The following is a 19505-nucleotide window of genomic DNA, read 5'->3' on the forward strand; positions in this document are numbered from 1 at the left end:
TCCTCGCTCTTTCTGATCATCTACAGTTTCATCCACCGCCATGATGAGGCCTTTTCCACAGAGCCTCTAAAGAACACAGGGCGAGGTCCTCCTCTGGGCTTCTACCACGTACAAAATGTAAGCAGTTGAATGATTAATGGAAAGTATGTACTAATATGATAGACAGCAGAATCAGAGTCACAAACAGGTAAGAGGGCCGAAGAGTTTTCAGATGAAAATAAAAAGGATTTCAGTAGTCCAAGTAGAATATTTGAAGGGTCCCCTCGTGGGGTGTCCTTGAATTGATTTGTTGTTCATAAATTGACAGCGACCATATGTCTGGTTGCCGTCCGAACACAAGGAGTGCTGTTCACATGTTTAGTTTATAGTCCTGGAACCAGGAAGACGTGAGGCCTCTTGTCAGTTGAGGAAAAGGTTCCAGTGGTCGATTTATCGGCCCATTCAACGCCGACATTGTTCTGTGATCTGAGCAGCCCGTGAATCAATAAATTCTCCACGCCAAAGGAGTGGTATTTTGTATACTCTCATAACATATTCCAACATCCATGTGAAGACAAAAACATACTTTACCTTGGGCAAGTGAGGGTAATACACTGAGGGGACAAAACATTATGAACACCTGTAATTTCCATGACAAAGACTGACCAGGTGAATCCAGGTGCTTAGCTATGATCTCTTATTAATGTCACTTGTTAAATCCACTTCGATCAGTGTAGAGGAAGGGAGGAGACGGGTTAAAGAAGGATTTTTAAGCCGTGAGACAGTTGAGACATGGATTGTGTACGTGTGCCATTCAGAGGGTGAATGGGCAGGACAAAAGATTTAAGTGGGTATGGTAGTCAGTGCCAAGCGCACTGATTTGTGTCAAAAACTGCAACGCTGCTGGATTTTTCACGCTCAACAGTTTCCTGTGTGTATCAAGAATGGTCCACCACCCAAAGGACATCATTGGAGCATCATTGAAGCATTGGAGTCAACATGGTCCAGTAACCATTTGATTAGGTGTTCAGGAGTCTTATGGCTTGGGGGAGAAGCTGTTTAGAAGCCTCTTGGACCTAGAATTGGCGCTCCGGTACCGCTTGCCATGCAGTAGCAGAGAGAACAGTCTATGACTAGGGTGGCTGGAGTCTTTGACAATTTTTAGGGCCTTCCTCTGACATCACCTGGTATAGAGGTGATGTGTGATGTACTGGGCTGTTCGCACTACCCTCTGTAGTGCCTTGCGGTCGGAGGCCTATCAGTTGCCATACCAGGCAGTGATGCAACCATTCAGGAAGCTGTCGATGGTGCAGCTGTAGAACCTTTTCAGGATCTGAGGACCCATGCCAAATCTTTTCAGTCTCCTGAGGGTGAATAGGTTTTGTTGTGCCCTCTTCACAACTGTCTTGGTGTGCTTGGACCATGTTAGTTTGTTGGTGATGTGGACACCAAGGAACTTGAAGCTCTCAACCTGTGGCACCACACAGCCAGGTCTCTGCCCTCCTCCCTATAGGCTGTCTCGTCGTTGTCGGTGATCAGGCCTACCACTGTTGTGTCATCGGCAGACTTAATGATGGTGTTGGAGTCGTGCCTGGCCGTGCAATCATGAGTGAACAGGGAGAACAGGAGGGGACTGAGCACGCACCCCTGAGGGGTCCCTATGTTGAGAATCAGTGTGGCGGATGTGTTGTTACCTACCCTTACCACCTGGGGGCGGCCTGTCAGGAAGTTTAGGATCCAATTGCAGAGGGAGGTGTTTATTCCCAGGGTCCTTAGCTTATTGATGAGCTTTGAGGGCACTATGGTGTTGAACACTGAGCTGTAGTCAATGAACAGTATTCTCACATAGGTGTTCCTTTTGTCCAGGTGGGAAAGGGCAGTGTGGAGTGGAATGGAGATGGCATCATCTGTGGATCTGTTGAGGCAGTATGCTAATTGGAGTGGGTCTAGGGTTTTTGGGATAATGGTGTTGATGTGAGCCATGACCAACCTTTCAAAGCACTTCACGGCTACAGACGTGAGTGCTACGGGTCGATAGTCATGTAGGCAAGTTACCTTAGTGTTCTTGGGCACAGGCACTATGGTGGTCTGGTACTACATGGTGTTATGTAGACAGCTACGAAGAATACAGATGAAAACTCTCTAGGTAGATATTATGGTCTACAGCTTATCATGAGATACTCTACCTCAGGCGAGGGTTAGATATTGTACACCAGCTGTTATTTACAAAAATACATAGTCCGCCCCCACTTGTCTTACTAGACGCCGCTGTTCTATCCTGCCAGTGCAGCGTATAACCAGCCAGCTGTATGTTGATAGTGTTGAGGCTGTTCAGAGGGCAAAAGTGGGGGGATTGCAACTCAATATTAGGAAGGTATTCTTAATTTTTTGTACACTCAGTGTGTATCATGTAATAAGTACAAGGTCTTATTATTATATGCACATCTAAAACACTTTTAACCATGTCATTTTAAGTCAGTTTACATCGTTTCTTGATGGCTAGGCCAGCGGGACACCTGTCGACAACTTCCGGTGAAATTGGAGGGTGCGCAATTGAAATAAATAATCATAACATTACGGATATTAAACATTTAGGAACATACAAGTGTCTTATATCGGTTAAAAGCTTAAATTCTTGTTAATCTAACTGCATTGTCTGATTTACAGTAGCCTTTACAGCGAAAGCATGCCATGCATTTGTTTGAGGACGGCGCCACACATCAAAATATTTTTCAACCAGCACAGGTTTCATTAATTCACAAATAGCGATTAAATATTCACTTACTTTTTGAAAATCTTCCTCTGATTTGCAATCCAAAGGGTCCCAGCTACAACATGTAGTGTCGTTTTGTTAGATAAAATCCTTTTTTCTTTTTCAATTTAGTTGGCGCTATCAGTTTGAGTAATCCACTCGTTCAATGTGCAGAGAAAGGAATCCAAAAAGCTACTGCTAAACTCTGTTAAAACACGTTTCTATTTAATCCTCAGATACCCTAAAATGTAATTAAACTATAATATTTCATACAGAAAGAAGTATGTTCAATAGGAAAGCGATATTAGCAGGTACGCGTCCTCTTTCCAACTCTGTCCCAGTACTAAAACTCATTATTCTTCCTCGTATTGGAAGAAACAAGCCTGAAACCATGAACAAAGACTGTTGACATCTAGTGGAAGCCATATGAATTGCAATCTGGGAGCTGGATTTGGATGTGCCCCCATCATTTCCATTGTAAGAGCATGGCAAAAGCTCTCTCCTCCCAAAAATTCTTGTTGTTTTTTCTTTGGATTTTCTCCTACCATATCTATTGTGTTATAGTCTCATACATTATTTTAACACTTCTACCAAATCCAAAGTGTTTTCTATCCAATGGTACCAATTATATGCATACCCTGGCTTCAGGGCTTGAGTAGCAGGCAGTTTACTTTGGGCACGTCAGTCAGGCGGAAATTGAGAAAAATAGACCCTAGCCTGAAGAAGTTTTAAATATGTTATTTAGGCACTTTGTGTGCAGTTTGTTGCCTTCCATATCAATAGATATATACTGTATTTCTTCCTGCTTCCTGTTTAATGTAAAGCACTTTACTGATGTAAAAAGGGCTTAATAAATACATTTAATTGATTGATTGTATAGAGCAGTGATGCACCAACACGTCCACGACAGACGACAAGGACAAAGGGAATAAATACCCCCTTTTACCGTCCAGAGAGCACAGAGGAACCCTTCCCCCTTCACCTTCTCTCACTCCTCCTGTCTAGCTTCTCCCATCAGCAATAAGGGCGGCAGGTTTTAACCAAATGGCCTCTTGACTGAGCCTTAGTCATCCTCAGTCTTCATCGGGACCCAGCTCTATCTCTGGCACAAGTCTGAATTCATATCCCGAAAGAAAGAAATAACATTGTATTAGAAAGTTAGCAAAAAAATAGATAAGATCTTGCTTCCTTGGGAAGGAAAATACATGTCTATTTGTGGAAAAATCACCCTGATTAACTCTTTAGTCATATCCCAGTTTACCTATTTGCTTATGGTCTAGCCTACACCTAATGACCTGTTTTTAAAATGATGTGAGCAAAAACAGTTTCAATTACATTTGGAACGGTAAGCCAGACAAAATTAAACGGGCCTATTTATGTAATGAATATGAATTTGGAGGGCAGAAATGATTCAAGATTAAAGCATTAGACCTCTCACTAAAGGCTTCAGTCATACAAAAGTTATACTTAAATCCGAACTGGTTCTCATGCAGATTAGTAAGAATGTCTCACCCCGTGTTCAAGAATGTCCTTTTCCCCTTTATTCAGATTACAACCTCTCACTTTCACTCCAAAATATCTCTATTTTTAAAACAAGCAATAGAAAGTTAGTTGCAATTTCAGATTAATCCACCAGAAAAGACAGAACAAATAAAACAACAAATATTATGGCTAAACACAAATATTCTAATTGAGAAGAAACCATTATTTTGGGGATTTAAAAGAAAAACGTATAATCTTTGTAAATTATATCATTAATAGGGCTGATGGAGTTATCACACAAAAGTATATATGGAAATGTCTGCTCTACTTAAAATTACAACCAACTAATTTAAGCATTACCGCAAAAATGGAAGTAGGGGAGAAAGTAAGGAACTTGTCTGTCGGCCCTGAATTAAAGACCAAAATTGGTTAAAGAAAATCGTGATAAATAAAAAAGTATACCAGTTTAATTTCAGGACCAAAAATGGACAGCTGTGTGTTGCTAAATAGATGGGAAAAGATTTTGGATGTAACGAATCCATGGCACATGGTTTATGAACAGATACATAAAACTATGCCGAGTTTAGAGTTTTTCAATTTAAATTATTATACAAAATTCTTGAAAACAATAGAATGTTATATAGTGCCTTCGGAAAATATTCAGACCCCTTGACCTTTTCCACGTTTTGTTACATTACAGCCTTAATCTAAAATGTATTCAATATTTTTTCCCCCTCATCAATCTATTCACAACACCTCATAATAACAAAGCAAAAACAGGTTTTTAGACTTTTCTGCAAATTTTTTACGAAAAATAACATTTACATAAGTATTCAGACTCTTTGCTCAGTACTTTGTTGAAGCACCTTTGGCAGCACATACAGCATCAAGTCTTCTTGGGTATGACGCTACAAGCTTGGCACACCTGTATTTGGGGAGTTTCTCCCATTCGTAACAAAATGTGGATCAAGTCAAGGGGTCTGAATACTTTCCGAAGGCTCTGCAGATTTTGCTGTGAAGAGAGAGAATCATTAGATCGTTTGTTTTGGTACTGTCCAGATGTAGTTTGTTTTTTTGTCACAGGTCCAGGAATGGCCGAAAAATTGCAACAATTACCTGGAGCTAACTCTGCAGATAGCAATACTGGGTGATTTGAAAAGTCATAGCCAATAATAATAATATAGAACTCTTAGCAAAACATTTTTCTATCTTTAATTTACTGTAGAAACTACAAAAATGGGAATGTTCAGAAGAGCACAGTGGAAAAATGTATTGCAAACCGAAATCAAAACTGGATAGTGTTCAGAGATCGATGGGAGGGGCAGAGTGGAGCTGAAGGGTGGGACTAATTATAACAAGATAACTAATGTAAAATATACTGCATCCTTAAAATGTCTATAGTATGTATAAGCTGGAAGTAGAGACCTAAGTATTGTTGTCTATTAGTTTACTCCAACTAGAGGAGGGGTGGTAGGGTTATGTAACGCTCGTCGTCGTAAGGAATAGTGGACCAAAGCGCAGCGTGGTAAGGGTTCATGATTTGTATTAATATCAAAAACACTCGAACAAAGTAACCAAACGAAAGCGAACAGTTCTGTCAGGTAAACAGATACTAAACAGAAAATAACTACCCACAAAACACAGGTGGGAAAAAGGCTGCCTAAGTATGATTCCCAATCAGAGACAACGATTGGTTCCCTGATTGAGAACCACACCCGGGCAAAACATAGAAACAGAAAACATAGAAATAAAGAAACTAGAATGCCCACCCTAGTCACACCCTGGTCTAACCCAAAATAGAGAATAAAAACCTCTCTATGGTCAGGGCGTGACAGGTTAGGGGAACATAATAAAGGAAAATATATATACACAAAAATATATTTGGGGGATTGGAAATAATGCAAACAGTTCCATTGATGGAAGCCACAACCTATCTGCAATATTACATCTGATCTACCCACTAAAAAATAAAAAATAAAAATAATTAAATACAAGAACGCTATGATGGTTTGATATGCTGTGGTAGCTCGTATGTGTTTATTGGTTCAACAGATTGCTGTAGAGGTCACCAAATCCTTTGTGGACTACATCAAGACCCAGCCTGTGGTGTTTGAGGTGTTTGGTCACTACCAGAAACAGCCTACTCTCTGCAAGGAGCTCATCAGGTAACACTCGTTACCGGAAGGACAATCTTCATTCCCCTCTCTGTAATGCACTTTTCATATGGTGGTCATATAGTATTCTAGGACTTACCGTACCTGTCTCTCGCTCAAGTCAATTCAATTCAATGGGCTTTTATTGGCATGGGAAACAACATTTCCTAAGGAATAAAGACATTTCAAATGTCATATTATGGCTATATACAGTGTTGTAACAATGTGCATATAGTTAAAGTACAAAAGGGAAAATAAATAGATAATAAATATAGGTTCTCTCTCTCTCTCTCTCTCTCTCTCTCTCTCTCTCTCTCTCTCTCTCTCTCTCTCTCTCTCTCTCTCTCTCTCTCTCTCTCTCTCTCTCTCTCTCTCTCTCTCTCTCTCTCTCTCTCTCTCTCTCTCTCTCTCTCTCTCTCTCTCTCTCTCCAACCAGCCCCCTGCGTCCCAGCAGAAGGCAGTTCCCTCCAGTCATGCCCCTGTCCAAACCAGGTATAATTAGACCTCTGTCTACATCAGGATATGAATGTTGTTATTTAGTGTGTTAAACGTGAGGCTGCGTACTCTACACAATGTGTATGTATCATGCCATTGTATGGCCAGTGTACAGTTACTGCCTACAGCTCATGTCTGTTAAATTGCCTTCGTACTGTTTTTGCTGGTGTACTAGCCTGGTGAAATCAAGTTTTGTTTAGGTAACATTCTTCCACTCCTTGCCACTGCGCGTCATGGTAAAACATGACACGGAGTGGAATGATAGCTAAATAGACTGCGACCATGGCTACTGGTGTTCTGATACTCTAAGTAATGTCATGTTGTTGGGGACGTGTTACTGTGAAGCTGTAGACGATGCCACGCCCGCCGACCTGGAGAAGACCCTGGAGCTGATTCGCTACCTGGTCCCAGAGGTGTTCAATGGGGCGCTGGTGGACTCTTTGTCAGGCCACGCCCTGTCCGCCGCCGGATTGGCCGCCTCTTTTCTCCTGGAGGGGGAGGAGCCACCCAGTTTGCCAGCCCCACCCCTCTCTATATGTTCAGTTATCAGAGCCCAGAAACCGGGTTGGTTACTGTCTGTGTGCATGGGCCAATGAGAGTCTCTGAAACTAAACTTGAGCTCAATTTATATACTTTTTTACATCACTTGATGGTCAAGATGATACATTGTGAATCAGAAATACAAAAAACACCTATCGCCATTTTTGCAATTGAGATGGAGATCACAGTGTAGACTGGGCTAATAGCCAAAAGTATTGCTTCTCTTATCAAGAAAGCAATCTGATTTTACACGGTGATAGAAGGATTTCCAAAATAGGATTTAAAAAGAGGTTGTGTTTCAGGGATTTTCCACAGGCTTGGCTCTCTTCTCTTGCCTAGTTGGGTGTCAAATGTCTGGTTGACTTCCCCTACAGTTCCTCCTGTCTGGTTGACTTCCCCTACAGTTCCTCCTGTCTGGTTGACTTCCCCTACAGTTCCTCCTGTCTGGTTGACTTCCCCTACAGTTCCTCCTGTCTACTGTCTGGTTGACTTCCCCTGCAGTTCCTACTGTCTACTGTCTGGTTGACTTCCCCTGCAGTTCCTCCTGTCTACTGTCTGGTTGACTTCCCCTACAGTTCCTACTGTCTACTGTCTGGTTGACTTCCCCTGCAGTTCCTCCTGTCTACTGTCTGGTTGACTTCCCCTACAGTTCCTACTGTCTGGTTGACTTCCCCTACAGTTCCTCCTGTCTGGTTGACTTCCCCTACAGTTCCTCCTGTCTGGTTGACTTCCCCTACAGTTCCTCCTGTCTGGTTGACTTCCCCTACAGTTCCTCCTGTCTACTGTCTGGTTGACTTCCCCTACAGTTCTTCCTGTCTACTGTCTGGTTGACTTCCCCTACAGTTCCTCCTGTCTACTGTCTGGTTGACTTCCCCTACAGTTCTTCCTGTCTACTGTCTGGTTGACTTCCCCTACAGGTCCTCCTGTCTACTGTCGGGTTGACTTCCCCTACAGTTTCTCCTGTCTGGTTGACTTCCCCTACAGTTCCTCCTGTCTACTGTCTGGTTGACTTCCCCTACAGTTCCTACTGTCTACTGTCTGGTTGACTTCCCCTACAGTTCTTCCTGTCTACTGTCTGGTTGACTTCCCCTACAGTTCCTCCTGTCTGGTTGACTTCCCCTACAGTTCCTACTGTCTACTGTCTGGTTGACTTCCCCTACAGTTCCTACTGTCTACTGTCTGGTTGACTTCCCCTACAGTTTCTCCTGTCTACTGTCTGGTTGACTTCCCCTACAGTTCCTACTGTCTACTGTCTGGTTGACTTCCCCTACAGTTCCTACTGTCTGGTTGACTTCCCCTACAGTTCCTACTGTCTACTGTCTGGTTGACTTCCCCTACAGTTTCTCCTGTCTACTGTCTGGTTGACTTCCCCTACAGTTCCTCCTGTCTGGTTGACTTCCCCTACAGTTCCTCCTGTCTGGTTGACTTCCCCTACAGTTCTTCCTGTCTACTGTCTGGTTGACTTCCCCTACAGTTCCTCCTGTCTGGTTGACTTCCCCTACAGTTCTTCCTGTCTACTGTCTGGTTGACTTCCCCTACAGTTCTTCCTGTCTGGTTGACTTCCCCTACAGTTCCTCCTGTCTGGTTGACTTCCCCTACAGTTCCTCCTGTCTGGTTGACTTCCCCTACAGTTCTTCCTGTCTGGTTGACTTCCCCTACAGTTCTTCCTGTCTGGTTGACTTCCCCTACAGTTCTTCCTGTCTGGTTGACTTCCCCTACAGTTCCTCCTGTCTGGTTGACTTCCCCTACAGTTCTTCCTGTCTGGTTGACTTCCCCTACAGTTCCTCCTGTCTGGTTGACTTCCCCTACAGTTTCTCCTGTCTGGTTGACTTCCCCTACAGTTCCTCTTGTCTGGTTGACTTCCCCTACAGTTTCTCCTGTCTACTGTCTGGTTGACTTCCCCTACAGTTCCTCCTGTCTGGTTGACTTCCCCTACAGTTTCTCCTGTCTACTGTCTGGTTGACTTCCCCTACAGTTCCTCCTGTCTGGTTGACTTCCCTTACAGTTCCTCCTGTCTGGTTGACTTCCCCTACAGTTTCTCCTGTCTACTGTCTGGTTGACTTCCCCTACAGTTTCTCCTGTCTACTGTCGGGTTGACTTCCCCTACAGTTTCTCCTGTCTACTGTCTGGTTGACTTCCCCTACAGTTTCTCCTGTCTACTGTCGGGTTGACTTCCCCTACAGTTCCTCCTGTCTGGTTGACTTCCCCTACAGTTTCTCCTGTCTACTGTCGGGTTGACTTCCCCTACAGTTTCTCCTGTCTCCTGTCTGGTTGACTTCCCCTACAGTTCCTCCTGTCTACTGTCTGGTTGACTTCCCCTACAGTTCCTCCTGTCTGGTTGACTTCCCCTACAGTTTCTCCTGTCTACTGTCGGGTTGACTTCCCCTACAGTTCCTCCTGTCTCCTGTCTGGTTGACTTCCCCTACAGTTCCTCCTGTCTGGTTGACTTCCCCTACAGTTCCTCCTGTCTACTGTCTGGTTGACTTCCCCTACAGTTCCTCCTGTCTGGTTGACTTCCCCTACAGTTCCTACTGTCTACTGTCTGGTTGACTTCCCCTACAGTTCCTACTGTCTGGTTGACTTCCCCTACAGTTCCTCCTGTCTACTGTCTGGTTGACTTCCCCTAGAGTTCCTACTGTCTACTGTCTGGTTGACTTCCCCTACAGTTTCTCCTGTCTACTCTCTGGTTGACTTCCCCTACAGTTCCTACTGTCTGGTTGACTTCCCCTACAGTTCCTACTGTCTGGTTGACTTCCCCTACAGTTCCTACTGTCTACTGTCGGGTTGACTTCCCCTACAGTTCCTTCTGTCTGGTTGACTTCCCCTACAGTTCCTCCTGTCTGGTTGACTTCCCCTACAGTTTCTCCTGTCTACTGTCTGGTTGACTTCCCCTACAGTTCCTCCTGTCTGGTTGACTTCCCCTACAGTTCCTCCTGTCTGGTTGACATCCCCTACAGTTTCTCCTGTCTACTGTCTGGTTGACTTCCCCTACAGTTTCTCCTGTCTACTGTCGGGTTGACTTCCCCTACAGTTTCTCCTGTCTACTGTCTGGTTGACTTCCCCTACAGTTTCTCCTGTCTACTGTCGGGTTGACTTCCCCTACAGTTCCTCCTGTCTGGTTGACGTCCCCTACAGTTTCTCCTGTCTACTGTCGGGTTGACTTCCCCTACAGTTTCTCCTGTCTCCTGTCTGGTTGACTTCCCCTACAGTTCCTCCTGTCTACTGTCTGGTTGACTTCCCCTACAGTTCCTCCTGTCTGGTTGACTTCCCCTACAGTTTCTCCTGTCTACTGTCGGGTTGACTTCCCCTACAGTTCCTCCTGTCTCCTGTCTGGTTGACTTCCCCTACAGTTCCTCCTGTCTGGTTGACTTCCCCTACAGTTCCTCCTGTCTACTGTCTGGTTGACTTCCCCTACAGTTCCTCCTGTCTGGTTGACTTCCCCTACAGTTCCTACTGTCTACTGTCTGGTTGACTTCCCCTACAGTTCCTACTGTCTGGTTGACTTCCCCTACAGTTCCTCCTGTCTACTGTCTGGTTGACTTCCCCTAGAGTTCCTACTGTCTACTGTCTGGTTGACTTCCCCTACAGTTTCTCCTGTCTACTCTCTGGTTGACTTCCCCTACAGTTCCCACTGTCTGGTTGACTTCCCCTACAGTTCCTACTGTCTGGTTGACTTCCCCTACAGTTCCTACTGTCTACTGTCGGGTTGACTTCCCCTACAGTTCCTCCTGTCTACTGTCTGGTTGACTTCCCCTACAGTTCCTCCTGTCTGGTTGACTTCCCCTACAGTTTCTCCTGTCTACTGTCGGGTTGACTTCCCCTACAGTTCCTCCTGTCTCCTGTCTGGTTGACTTCCCCTACAGTTCCTCCTGTCTGGTTGACTTCCCCTACAGTTCCTCCTGTCTACTGTCTGGTTGACTTCCCCTACAGTTCCTCCTGTCTGGTTGACTTCCCCTACAGTTCCTACTGTCTACTGTCTGGTTGACTTCCCCTACAGTTCCTACTGTCTGGTTGACTTCCCCTACAGTTCCTCCTGTCTACTGTCTGGTTGACTTCCCCTAGAGTTCCTACTGTCTACTGTCTGGTTGACTTCCCCTACAGTTTCTCCTGTCTACTCTCTGGTTGACTTCCCCTACAGTTCCTACTGTCTGGTTGACTTCCCCTACAGTTCCTACTGTCTGGTTGACTTCCCCTACAGTTCCTACTGTCTACTGTCGGGTTGACTTCCCCTACAGTTCCTTCTGTCTGGTTGACTTCCCCTACAGTTCCTCCTGTCTGGTTGACTTCCCCTACAGTTTCTCCTGTCTACTGTCTGGTTGACTTCCCCTACAGTTCCTCCTGTCTGGTTGACTTCCCCTACAGTTCCTCCTGTCTGGTTGACTTCCCCTATAGTTTCTCCTGTCTACTGTCTGGTTGACTTCCCCTACAGTTTCTCCTGTCTACTGTCGGGTTGACTTCCCCTACAGTTTCTCCTGTCTACTGTCTGGTTGACTTCCCCTACAGTTTCTCCTGTCTACTGTCGGGTTGACTTCCCCTACAGTTCCTCCTGTCTGGTTGACGTCCCCTACAGTTTCTCCTGTCTACTGTCGGGTTGACTTCCCCTACAGTTTCTCCTGTCTCCTGTCTGGTTGACTTCCCCTACAGTTCCTCCTGTCTACTGTCTGGTTGACTTCCCCTACAGTTCCTCCTGTCTGGTTGACTTCCCCTACAGTTTCTCCTGTCTACTGTCGGGTTGACTTCCCCTACAGTTCCTCCTGTCTCCTGTCTGGTTGACTTCCCCTACAGTTCCTCCTGTCTGGTTGACTTCCCCTACAGTTCCTCCTGTCTACTGTCTGGTTGACTTCCCCTACAGTTCCTCCTGTCTGGTTGACTTCCCCTACAGTTCCTACTGTCTACTGTCTGGTTGACTTCCCCTACAGTTCCTACTGTCTGGTTGACTTCCCCTACAGTTCCTCCTGTCTACTGTCTGGTTGACTTCCCCTAGAGTTCCTACTGTCTACTGTCTGGTTGACTTCCCCTACAGTTTCTCCTGTCTACTCTCTGGTTGACTTCCCCTACAGTTCCTACTGTCTGGTTGACTTCCCCTACAGTTCCTACTGTCTGGTTGACTTCCCCTACAGTTCCTACTGTCTGGTTGACTTCCCCTACAGTTCCTACTGTCTACTGTTGGGTTGACTTCCCCTACAGTTCCTTCTGTCTGGTTGACTTCCCCTACAGTTCCTCCTGTCTGGTTGACTTCCCCTACAGTTTCTCCTGTCTACTGTCTGGTTGACTTCCCCTACAGTTCCTCCTGTCTGGTTGACTTCCCCTACAGTTCCTCCTGTCTGGTTGACTTCCCCTACAGTTTCTCCTGTCTACTGTCTGGTTGACTTACCCTACAGTTTCTCCTGTCTACTGTCGGGTTGACTTCCCCTACAGTTTCTCCTGTCTACTGTCTGGTTGACTTCCCCTACAGTTTCTCCTGTCTACTGTCGGGTTGACTTCCCCTACAGTTCCTCCTGTCTGGTTGACTTCCCCTACAGTTTCTCCTGTCTACTGTCGGGTTGACTTCCCCTACAGTTTCTCCTGTCTCCTGTCTGGTTGACTTCCCCTACAGTTCCTCCTGTCTACTGTCTGGTTGACTTCCCCTACAGTTCCTCCTGTCTGGTTGACTTCCCCTACAGTTTCTCCTGTCTACTGTCGGGTTGAATTCCCCTACAGTTCCTCCTGTCTCCTGTCTGGTTGACTTCCCCTACAGTTCCTCCTGTCTGGTTGACTTCCCCTAGAGTTCCTCCTGTCTACTGTCTGGTTGACTTCCCCTACAGTTCCTCCTGTCTGGTTGACTTCCCCTACAGTTCCTACTGTCTACTGTCTGGTTGACTTCCCCTACAGTTCCTACTGTCTGGTTGACTTCCCCTACAGTTCCTCCTGTCTACTGTCTGGTTGACTTCCCCTAGAGTTCCTACTGTCTACTGTCTGGTTGACTTCCCCTACAGTTTCTCCTGTCTACTCTCTGGTTGACTTCCCCTACAGTTCCTACTGTCTGGTTGACTTCCCCTACAGTTCCTACTGTCTGGTTGACTTCCCCTACAGTTCCTACTGTCTACTGTCGGGTTGACTTCCCCTACAGTTCCTTCTGTCTGGTTGACTTCCCCTACAGTTCCTACTGTCTACTGTCGGGTTGACTTCCCCTACAGTTCCTCCTGTCTGGTTGACTTCCCCTACAGTTCCTCCTGTCTGGTTGACTTCCCCTACAGTTCTTCCTGTCTACTGTCTGGTTGTCTTCCCCTACAGTTCCTACTGTCTACTGTCTGGTTGACTTCCCCTACAGTTCCTACTGTCTGGTTGACTTCCCCTACAGTTCCTACTGTCTGGTTGACTTCCCCTACAGTTCCTACTGTCTGGTTGACTTCCCCTACAGTTCCTACTGTCTGGTTGACTTCCCCTACAGTTCCTACTGTCTACTGTTGGGTTGACTTCCCCTACAGTTCCTTCTGTCTGGTTGACTTCCCTTACAGTTCCTCCTGTCTGGTTGACTTCCCCTACAGTTTCTCCTGTCTACTGTCTGGTTGACTTCCCCTACAGTTCCTCCTGTCTGGTTGACTTCCCCTACAGTTCCTCCTGTCTGGTTGACTTCCCCTACAGTTTCTCCTGTCTACTGTCTGGTTGACTTACCCTACAGTTTCTCCTGTCTACTGTCGGGTTGACTTCCCCTACAGTTTCTCCTGTCTACTGTCTGGTTGACTTCCCCTACAGTTTCTCCTGTCTACTGTCGGGTTGACTTCCCCTACAGTTCCTCCTGTCTGGTTGACTTCCCCTACAGTTTCTCCTGTCTACTGTCGGGTTGACTTCCCCTACAGTTTCTCCTGTCTCCTGTCTGGTTGACTTCCCCTACAGTTCCTCCTGTCTACTGTCTGGTTGACTTCCCCTACAGTTCCTCCTGTCTGGTTGACTTCCCCTACAGTTTCTCCTGTCTACTGTCGGGTTGAATTCCCCTACAGTTCCTCCTGTCTCCTGTCTGGTTGACTTCCCCTACAGTTCCTCCTGTCTGGTTGACTTCCCCTAGAGTTCCTCCTGTCTACTGTCTGGTTGACTTCCCCTACAGTTCCTCCTGTCTGGTTGACTTCCCCTACAGTTCCTACTGTCTACTGTCTGGTTGACTTCCCCTACAGTTCCTACTGTCTGGTTGACTTCCCCTACAGTTCCTCCTGTCTACTGTCTGGTTGACTTCCCCTAGAGTTCCTACTGTCTACTGTCTGGTTGACTTCCCCTACAGTTTCTCCTGTCTACTCTCTGGTTGACTTCCCCTACAGTTCCTACTGTCTGGTTGACTTCCCCTACAGTTCCTACTGTCTGGTTGACTTCCCCTACAGTTCCTACTGTCTACTGTCGGGTTGACTTCCCCTACAGTTCCTTCTGTCTGGTTGACTTCCCCTACAGTTCCTACTGTCTACTGTCGGGTTGACTTCCCCTACAGTTCCTCCTGTCTGGTTGACTTCCCCTACAGTTCCTCCTGTCTGGTTGACTTCCCCTACAGTTCTTCCTGTCTACTGTCTGGTTGTCTTCCCCTACAGTTCCTACTGTCTACTGTCTGGTTGACTTCCCCTACAGTTCCTACTGTCTGGTTGACTTCCCCTACAGTTCCTACTGTCTGGTTGACTTCCCCTACAGTTCCTACTGTCTACTGTCGGGTTGACTTCCCCTACAGTTCCTCCTGTCTGGTTGACTTCCCCTACAGTTCCTCCTGTCTGGTTGACTTCCCCTACAGTTCTTCCTGTCTACTGTCGGGTTGACTTCCCCTACAGTTCCTCCTGTCTGGTTGACTTCCCCTACAGTTCCTCCTGTCTGGTTGACTTCCCCTACAGTTCCTCCTGTCTGGTTGACTTCCCCTACAGTTCCTCCTGTCTGGTTGACTTCCCCTACAGTTCCTACTGTCTGGTTGACTTCCCCTACAGTTCCTCCTGTCTACTGTCGGGTTGACTTCCCCTACAGTTCCTACTGTCTACTGTCTGGTTGACTTCCCCTACAGTTCCTACTGTCTGGTTGACTTCCCCTACAGTTCCTACTGTCTACTTTCTGGTTGACTTCCCCTACAGTTCCTACTGTCTACTGTCTGGTTGACTTCCCCTACAGTTCCTACTGTCTGGTTGACTTCCCCTACAGTTCCTACTGTCTGGTTGACTTCCCCTACAGTTCCTACTGTCTACTGTCTGGTTGACTTCCCCTACAGTTCCTACTGTCTACTGTCTGGTTGACTTCCCCTACAGTTCTTCCTGTCTACTGTCTGGTTGACTTCCCCTACAGTTCCTCCTGTCTGGTTGACTTCCCCTACAGTTCCTACTGTCTACTGTCTGGTTGACTTCCCCTACAGTTCTTCCTGTCTACTGTCTGGTTGACTTCCCCTACAGTTCCTCCTGTCTGGTTGACTTCCCCTACAGTTCTTCCTGTCTACTGTCTGGTTGACTTCCCCTACAGTTCCTCCTGTCTACTGTCAGGTTGACTTCCCCTACAGTTCCTCCTGTCTGGTTGACTTCCCCTACAGTTCCTACTGTCTACTGTCTGGTTGACTTCCCCTACAGTTCCTACTGTCTGGTTGACTTCCCCTACAGTTCTTCCTGTCTACTGTCTGGTTGACTTCCCCTACAGTTCCTAATGTCTACTGTCTGGTTGACTTCCCCTACAGTTCCTCCTGTCTGGTTGACTTCCCCTACAGTTCCTACTGTCTACTGTCTGGTTGACTTCCCCTACAGTTCCTCCTGTCTGGTTGACTTCCCCTACAGTTCCTACTGTCTGGTTGACTTCCCCTACAGTTCCTCCTGTCTACTGTCTGGTTGACTTCCCCTACAGTTCCTACTGTCTGGTTGACTTCCCCTACAGTTCCTACTGTCTACTGTCTGGTTGACTTCCCCTACAGTTCTTCCTGTCTACTGTCTGGTTGACTTCCCCTACAGTTCTTCCTGTCTACTGTCTGGTTGACTTCCCCTACAGTTCCTACTGTCTGGTTGACTTCCCCTACAGTTTCTCCTGTCTACTGTCTGGTTGACTTCCCCTACAGTTCCTCCTGTCTACTGTCGGGTTGACTTCCCCTACAGTTCCTACTGTCTACTGTCTGGTTGACTTCCCCTACAGTTCCTACTGTCTGGTTGACTTCCCCTACAGTTCCTACTGTCTACTCTCTGGTTGACTTCCCCTACAGTTCCTACTGTCTGGTTGACTTCCCCTACAGTTCCTACTGTCTACTGTCTGGTTGACTTCCCCTACAGTTCCTACTGTCTACTGTCTGGTTGACTTCCCCTACAGTTCCTACTGTCGGGTTGACTTCCCCTACAGTTCCTCCTGTCTGGTTGACTTCCCCTACAGTTTCTCCTGTCTACTGTCTGGTTGACTTCCCCTACAGTTCCTCCTGTCTGGTTGACTTCCCCTACAGTTCCTACTGTCTACTGTCTGGTTGACTTCCCCTACAGTTCCTACTGTCTGGTTGACTTCCCCTACAGTTCCTCCTGTCTACTGTCTGGTTGACTTCCCCTACAGTTCCTCCTGTCTACTGTCTGGTTGACTTCCCCTACAGTTCCTCCTGTCTAGTTGACTTCCCCTACAGTTCTTCCTGTCTGGTTGACTTCCCCTACAGTTCCTCCTGTCGGGTTGACTTCCCCTACAGTTCCTCCTGTCTGGTTGACTTCCCCTACAGTTTCTCCTGTCTACTGTCTGGTTGACTTCCCCTACAGTTCCTCCTGTCTGGTTGACTTCCCCTACAGTTCCTACTGTCTACTGTCTGGTTGACTTCCCCTACAGTTCCTCCTGTCTAGTTGACTTCCCCTACAGTTCCTCCTGTCTACTGTCTGGTTGACTTCCCCTACAGTTCCTCCTGTCTACTGTCTGGTTGACTTCCCCTACAGTTCCTCCTGTCTAGTTGACTTCCCCTACAGTTCTTCCTGTCTGGTTGACTTCCCCTACAGTTCCTCCTGTCTGGTTGACTTCCCCTACAGTTCCTCCTGTCTGGTTGACTTCCCCTACAGTTCCTCCTGTCTGGTTGACTTCCCCTACAGTTCCTCCTGTCTGGTTGACTTCCCCTACAGTTCCTCCTGTCTGGTTGACTTCCCCTACAGTTCCTCCTGTCTGGTTGACTTCCCCTACAGTTCCTCCTGTCTGGTTGACTTCCCCTACAGTTCCTACTATCTGGTTGACTTCCCCTACAGTTCCTACTGTCTGGTTGACTTCCCCTACAGTTCCTACTGTCTACTGTCTGGTTGACTTCCCCTACAGTTCCTCCTGTCTACTGTCTGGTTGACTTCCCCTACAGTTCCTACTGTCTACTGTCTGGTTGACTTCCCCTACAGTTCCTACTGTCTACTGTCTGGTTGACTTCCCCTACAGTTCCTCCTGTCTACTGTCTGGTTGACTTCCCCTACAGTTCCTACTGTCTACTGTCTGGTTGACTTCCCCTACAGTTCCTCCTCTCTGGTTGACTTCCCCTACAGTTCCTACTATCTGGTTGACTTCCCCTACAGTTCCTACTGTCTGGTTGACTTCCCCTACAGTTCCTACTGTCTACTGTCTGGTTGACTTCCCCTACAGTTCCTCCTGTCTACTGTCTGGTTGACTTCCCCTACAGTTCCTACTGTCTACTGTCTGGTTGACTTCCCCTAAAGTTCTTCCTGTCTACTGTCTGGTTGACTTCCCCTACAGTTCTTCCTGTCTACTGTCTGGTTGACTTCCCTTACAGTTTCTACTGTCTGGTTGACTTCCCCTACAGTTCCTACTGTCTACTGTCTGGTTGACTTCCCCTACAGTTCCTCCTGTCTGGTTGACTTCCCCTACAGTTCTTCCTGTCTACTGTCTGGTTGACTTCCCCTACAGTTCCTCCTGTCTGGTTGACTTCCCCTACAGTTCCTCCTGTCTACTGTCTGGTTGACTTCCCCTACAGTACCTCCTGTCTACTGTCTGGTTGACTTCCCCTACAGTTCTTCCTGTCTGGTTGACTTCCCCTACAGTTCTTCCTGTCTACTGTCTGGTTGACTTCCCCTACAGTTCCTACTGTCTTCCTGTCTGGTTGACTTCCCCTACAGTTCCTCCTGTCTGGTTGACTTCCCCTACAGTTCCTACTGTCTGGTTGACTTCCCCTACAGTTTCTCCTGTCTACTGTCGGGTTGACTTCCCCTACAGTTCCTCCTGTCTGGTTGACTTCTCCTACAGTTCTTCCTGTCTACTGTCTGGTTGACTTCCCCTACAGTTCCTACTGTCTACTGTCTGGTTGACTTCCCCTACAGTTCCTACTGTCTACTGTTTGGTTGACTTCCCCTACAGTTCCTCCTGTCTACTGTCTGGTTGACTTCCCCTACAGTTCCTCCTGTCTACTGTCTGGTTGACTTCCCCTACAGTTCCTCCTGTCTGGTTGACTTCCCCTACAGTTCCTCCTGTCTGGTTGACTTCCCCTACAGTTCCTCCTGTCTACTGTCTGGTTGACTTCTCCTACAGTTCCTCCTGTCTGGTTGACTTCCCCTACAGTTCCTCCTGTCTGGTTGACTTCCCCTACAGTTCCTACTGTCTAGTTGACTTCCCCTACAGTTCCTACTGTCTACTGTCTGGTTGACTTCCCCTACAGTTCATCCTGTCTACTGTTGGGTTGACTTCCCCTACAGTTCCTCCTGTCTGGTTGACTTCCCCTACAGTTCTTCCTGTCTACTGTCTGGTTGACTTCCCCTACAGTTCCTCCTGTCTGGTTGACTTCCCCTACAGTTCCTCCTGTCTGGTTGACTTCCCCTACAGTTCCTACTGTCTGGTTGACTTCCCCTACAGTTCCTCCTGTCTGGTTGACTTCCCCTACAGTTCCTCCTGTCTGGTTGACTTCCCCTACAGTTTCTCCTGTCTACTGTCTGGTTGACTTCCCCTACAGTTCCTCCTGTCTGGTTGACTTCCCCTACAGTTCCTACTGTCTACTGTCTGGTTGACTTCCCCTACAGTTCCTACTGTCTACTGTCTGGTTGACTTCCCCTACAGTTCTTCCTGTCTGGTTGACTTCCCCTACAGTTCTTCCTGTCTACTGTCTGGTTGACTTCCCCTACAGTTCTTCCTGTCTACTGTCTGGTTGACTTCCCTTACAGTTTCTACTGTCTGGTTGACTTCCC

At 46.9% G+C, this 19505-nt stretch overlaps 1 protein-coding gene across 27 annotated transcripts in view; it reads left to right on the plus strand.

Moving 5' to 3' along the window:
* kif1aa (kinesin family member 1Aa) overlaps nt 1-19505 on the plus strand; it is a 246098-nt gene that overhangs the window by 131678 nt on the left and 94915 nt on the right. For all 27 annotated transcript variants that reach the window (XR_011668385.1, XR_011668386.1, XM_071346549.1 and 24 more), the window contains 3 exons: nt 27-117; nt 6266-6378; nt 6803-6858. Coding sequence is in view for 25 of the 27 variants with exons in the window: in XM_071346549.1 (XP_071202650.1) it covers nt 27-117; nt 6266-6378; nt 6803-6858 (260 nt within the window). In the remaining 2 variants the exon portion in view is untranslated. The remainder of the gene's footprint in view (nt 1-26; nt 118-6265; nt 6379-6802; nt 6859-19505) is intronic.

This window comes from Salvelinus alpinus, chromosome 16 (genome assembly GCF_045679555.1).
Source record: "Salvelinus alpinus chromosome 16, SLU_Salpinus.1, whole genome shotgun sequence".
Classification (NCBI taxonomy): Eukaryota; Metazoa; Chordata; class Actinopteri; order Salmoniformes; family Salmonidae; genus Salvelinus; species Salvelinus alpinus.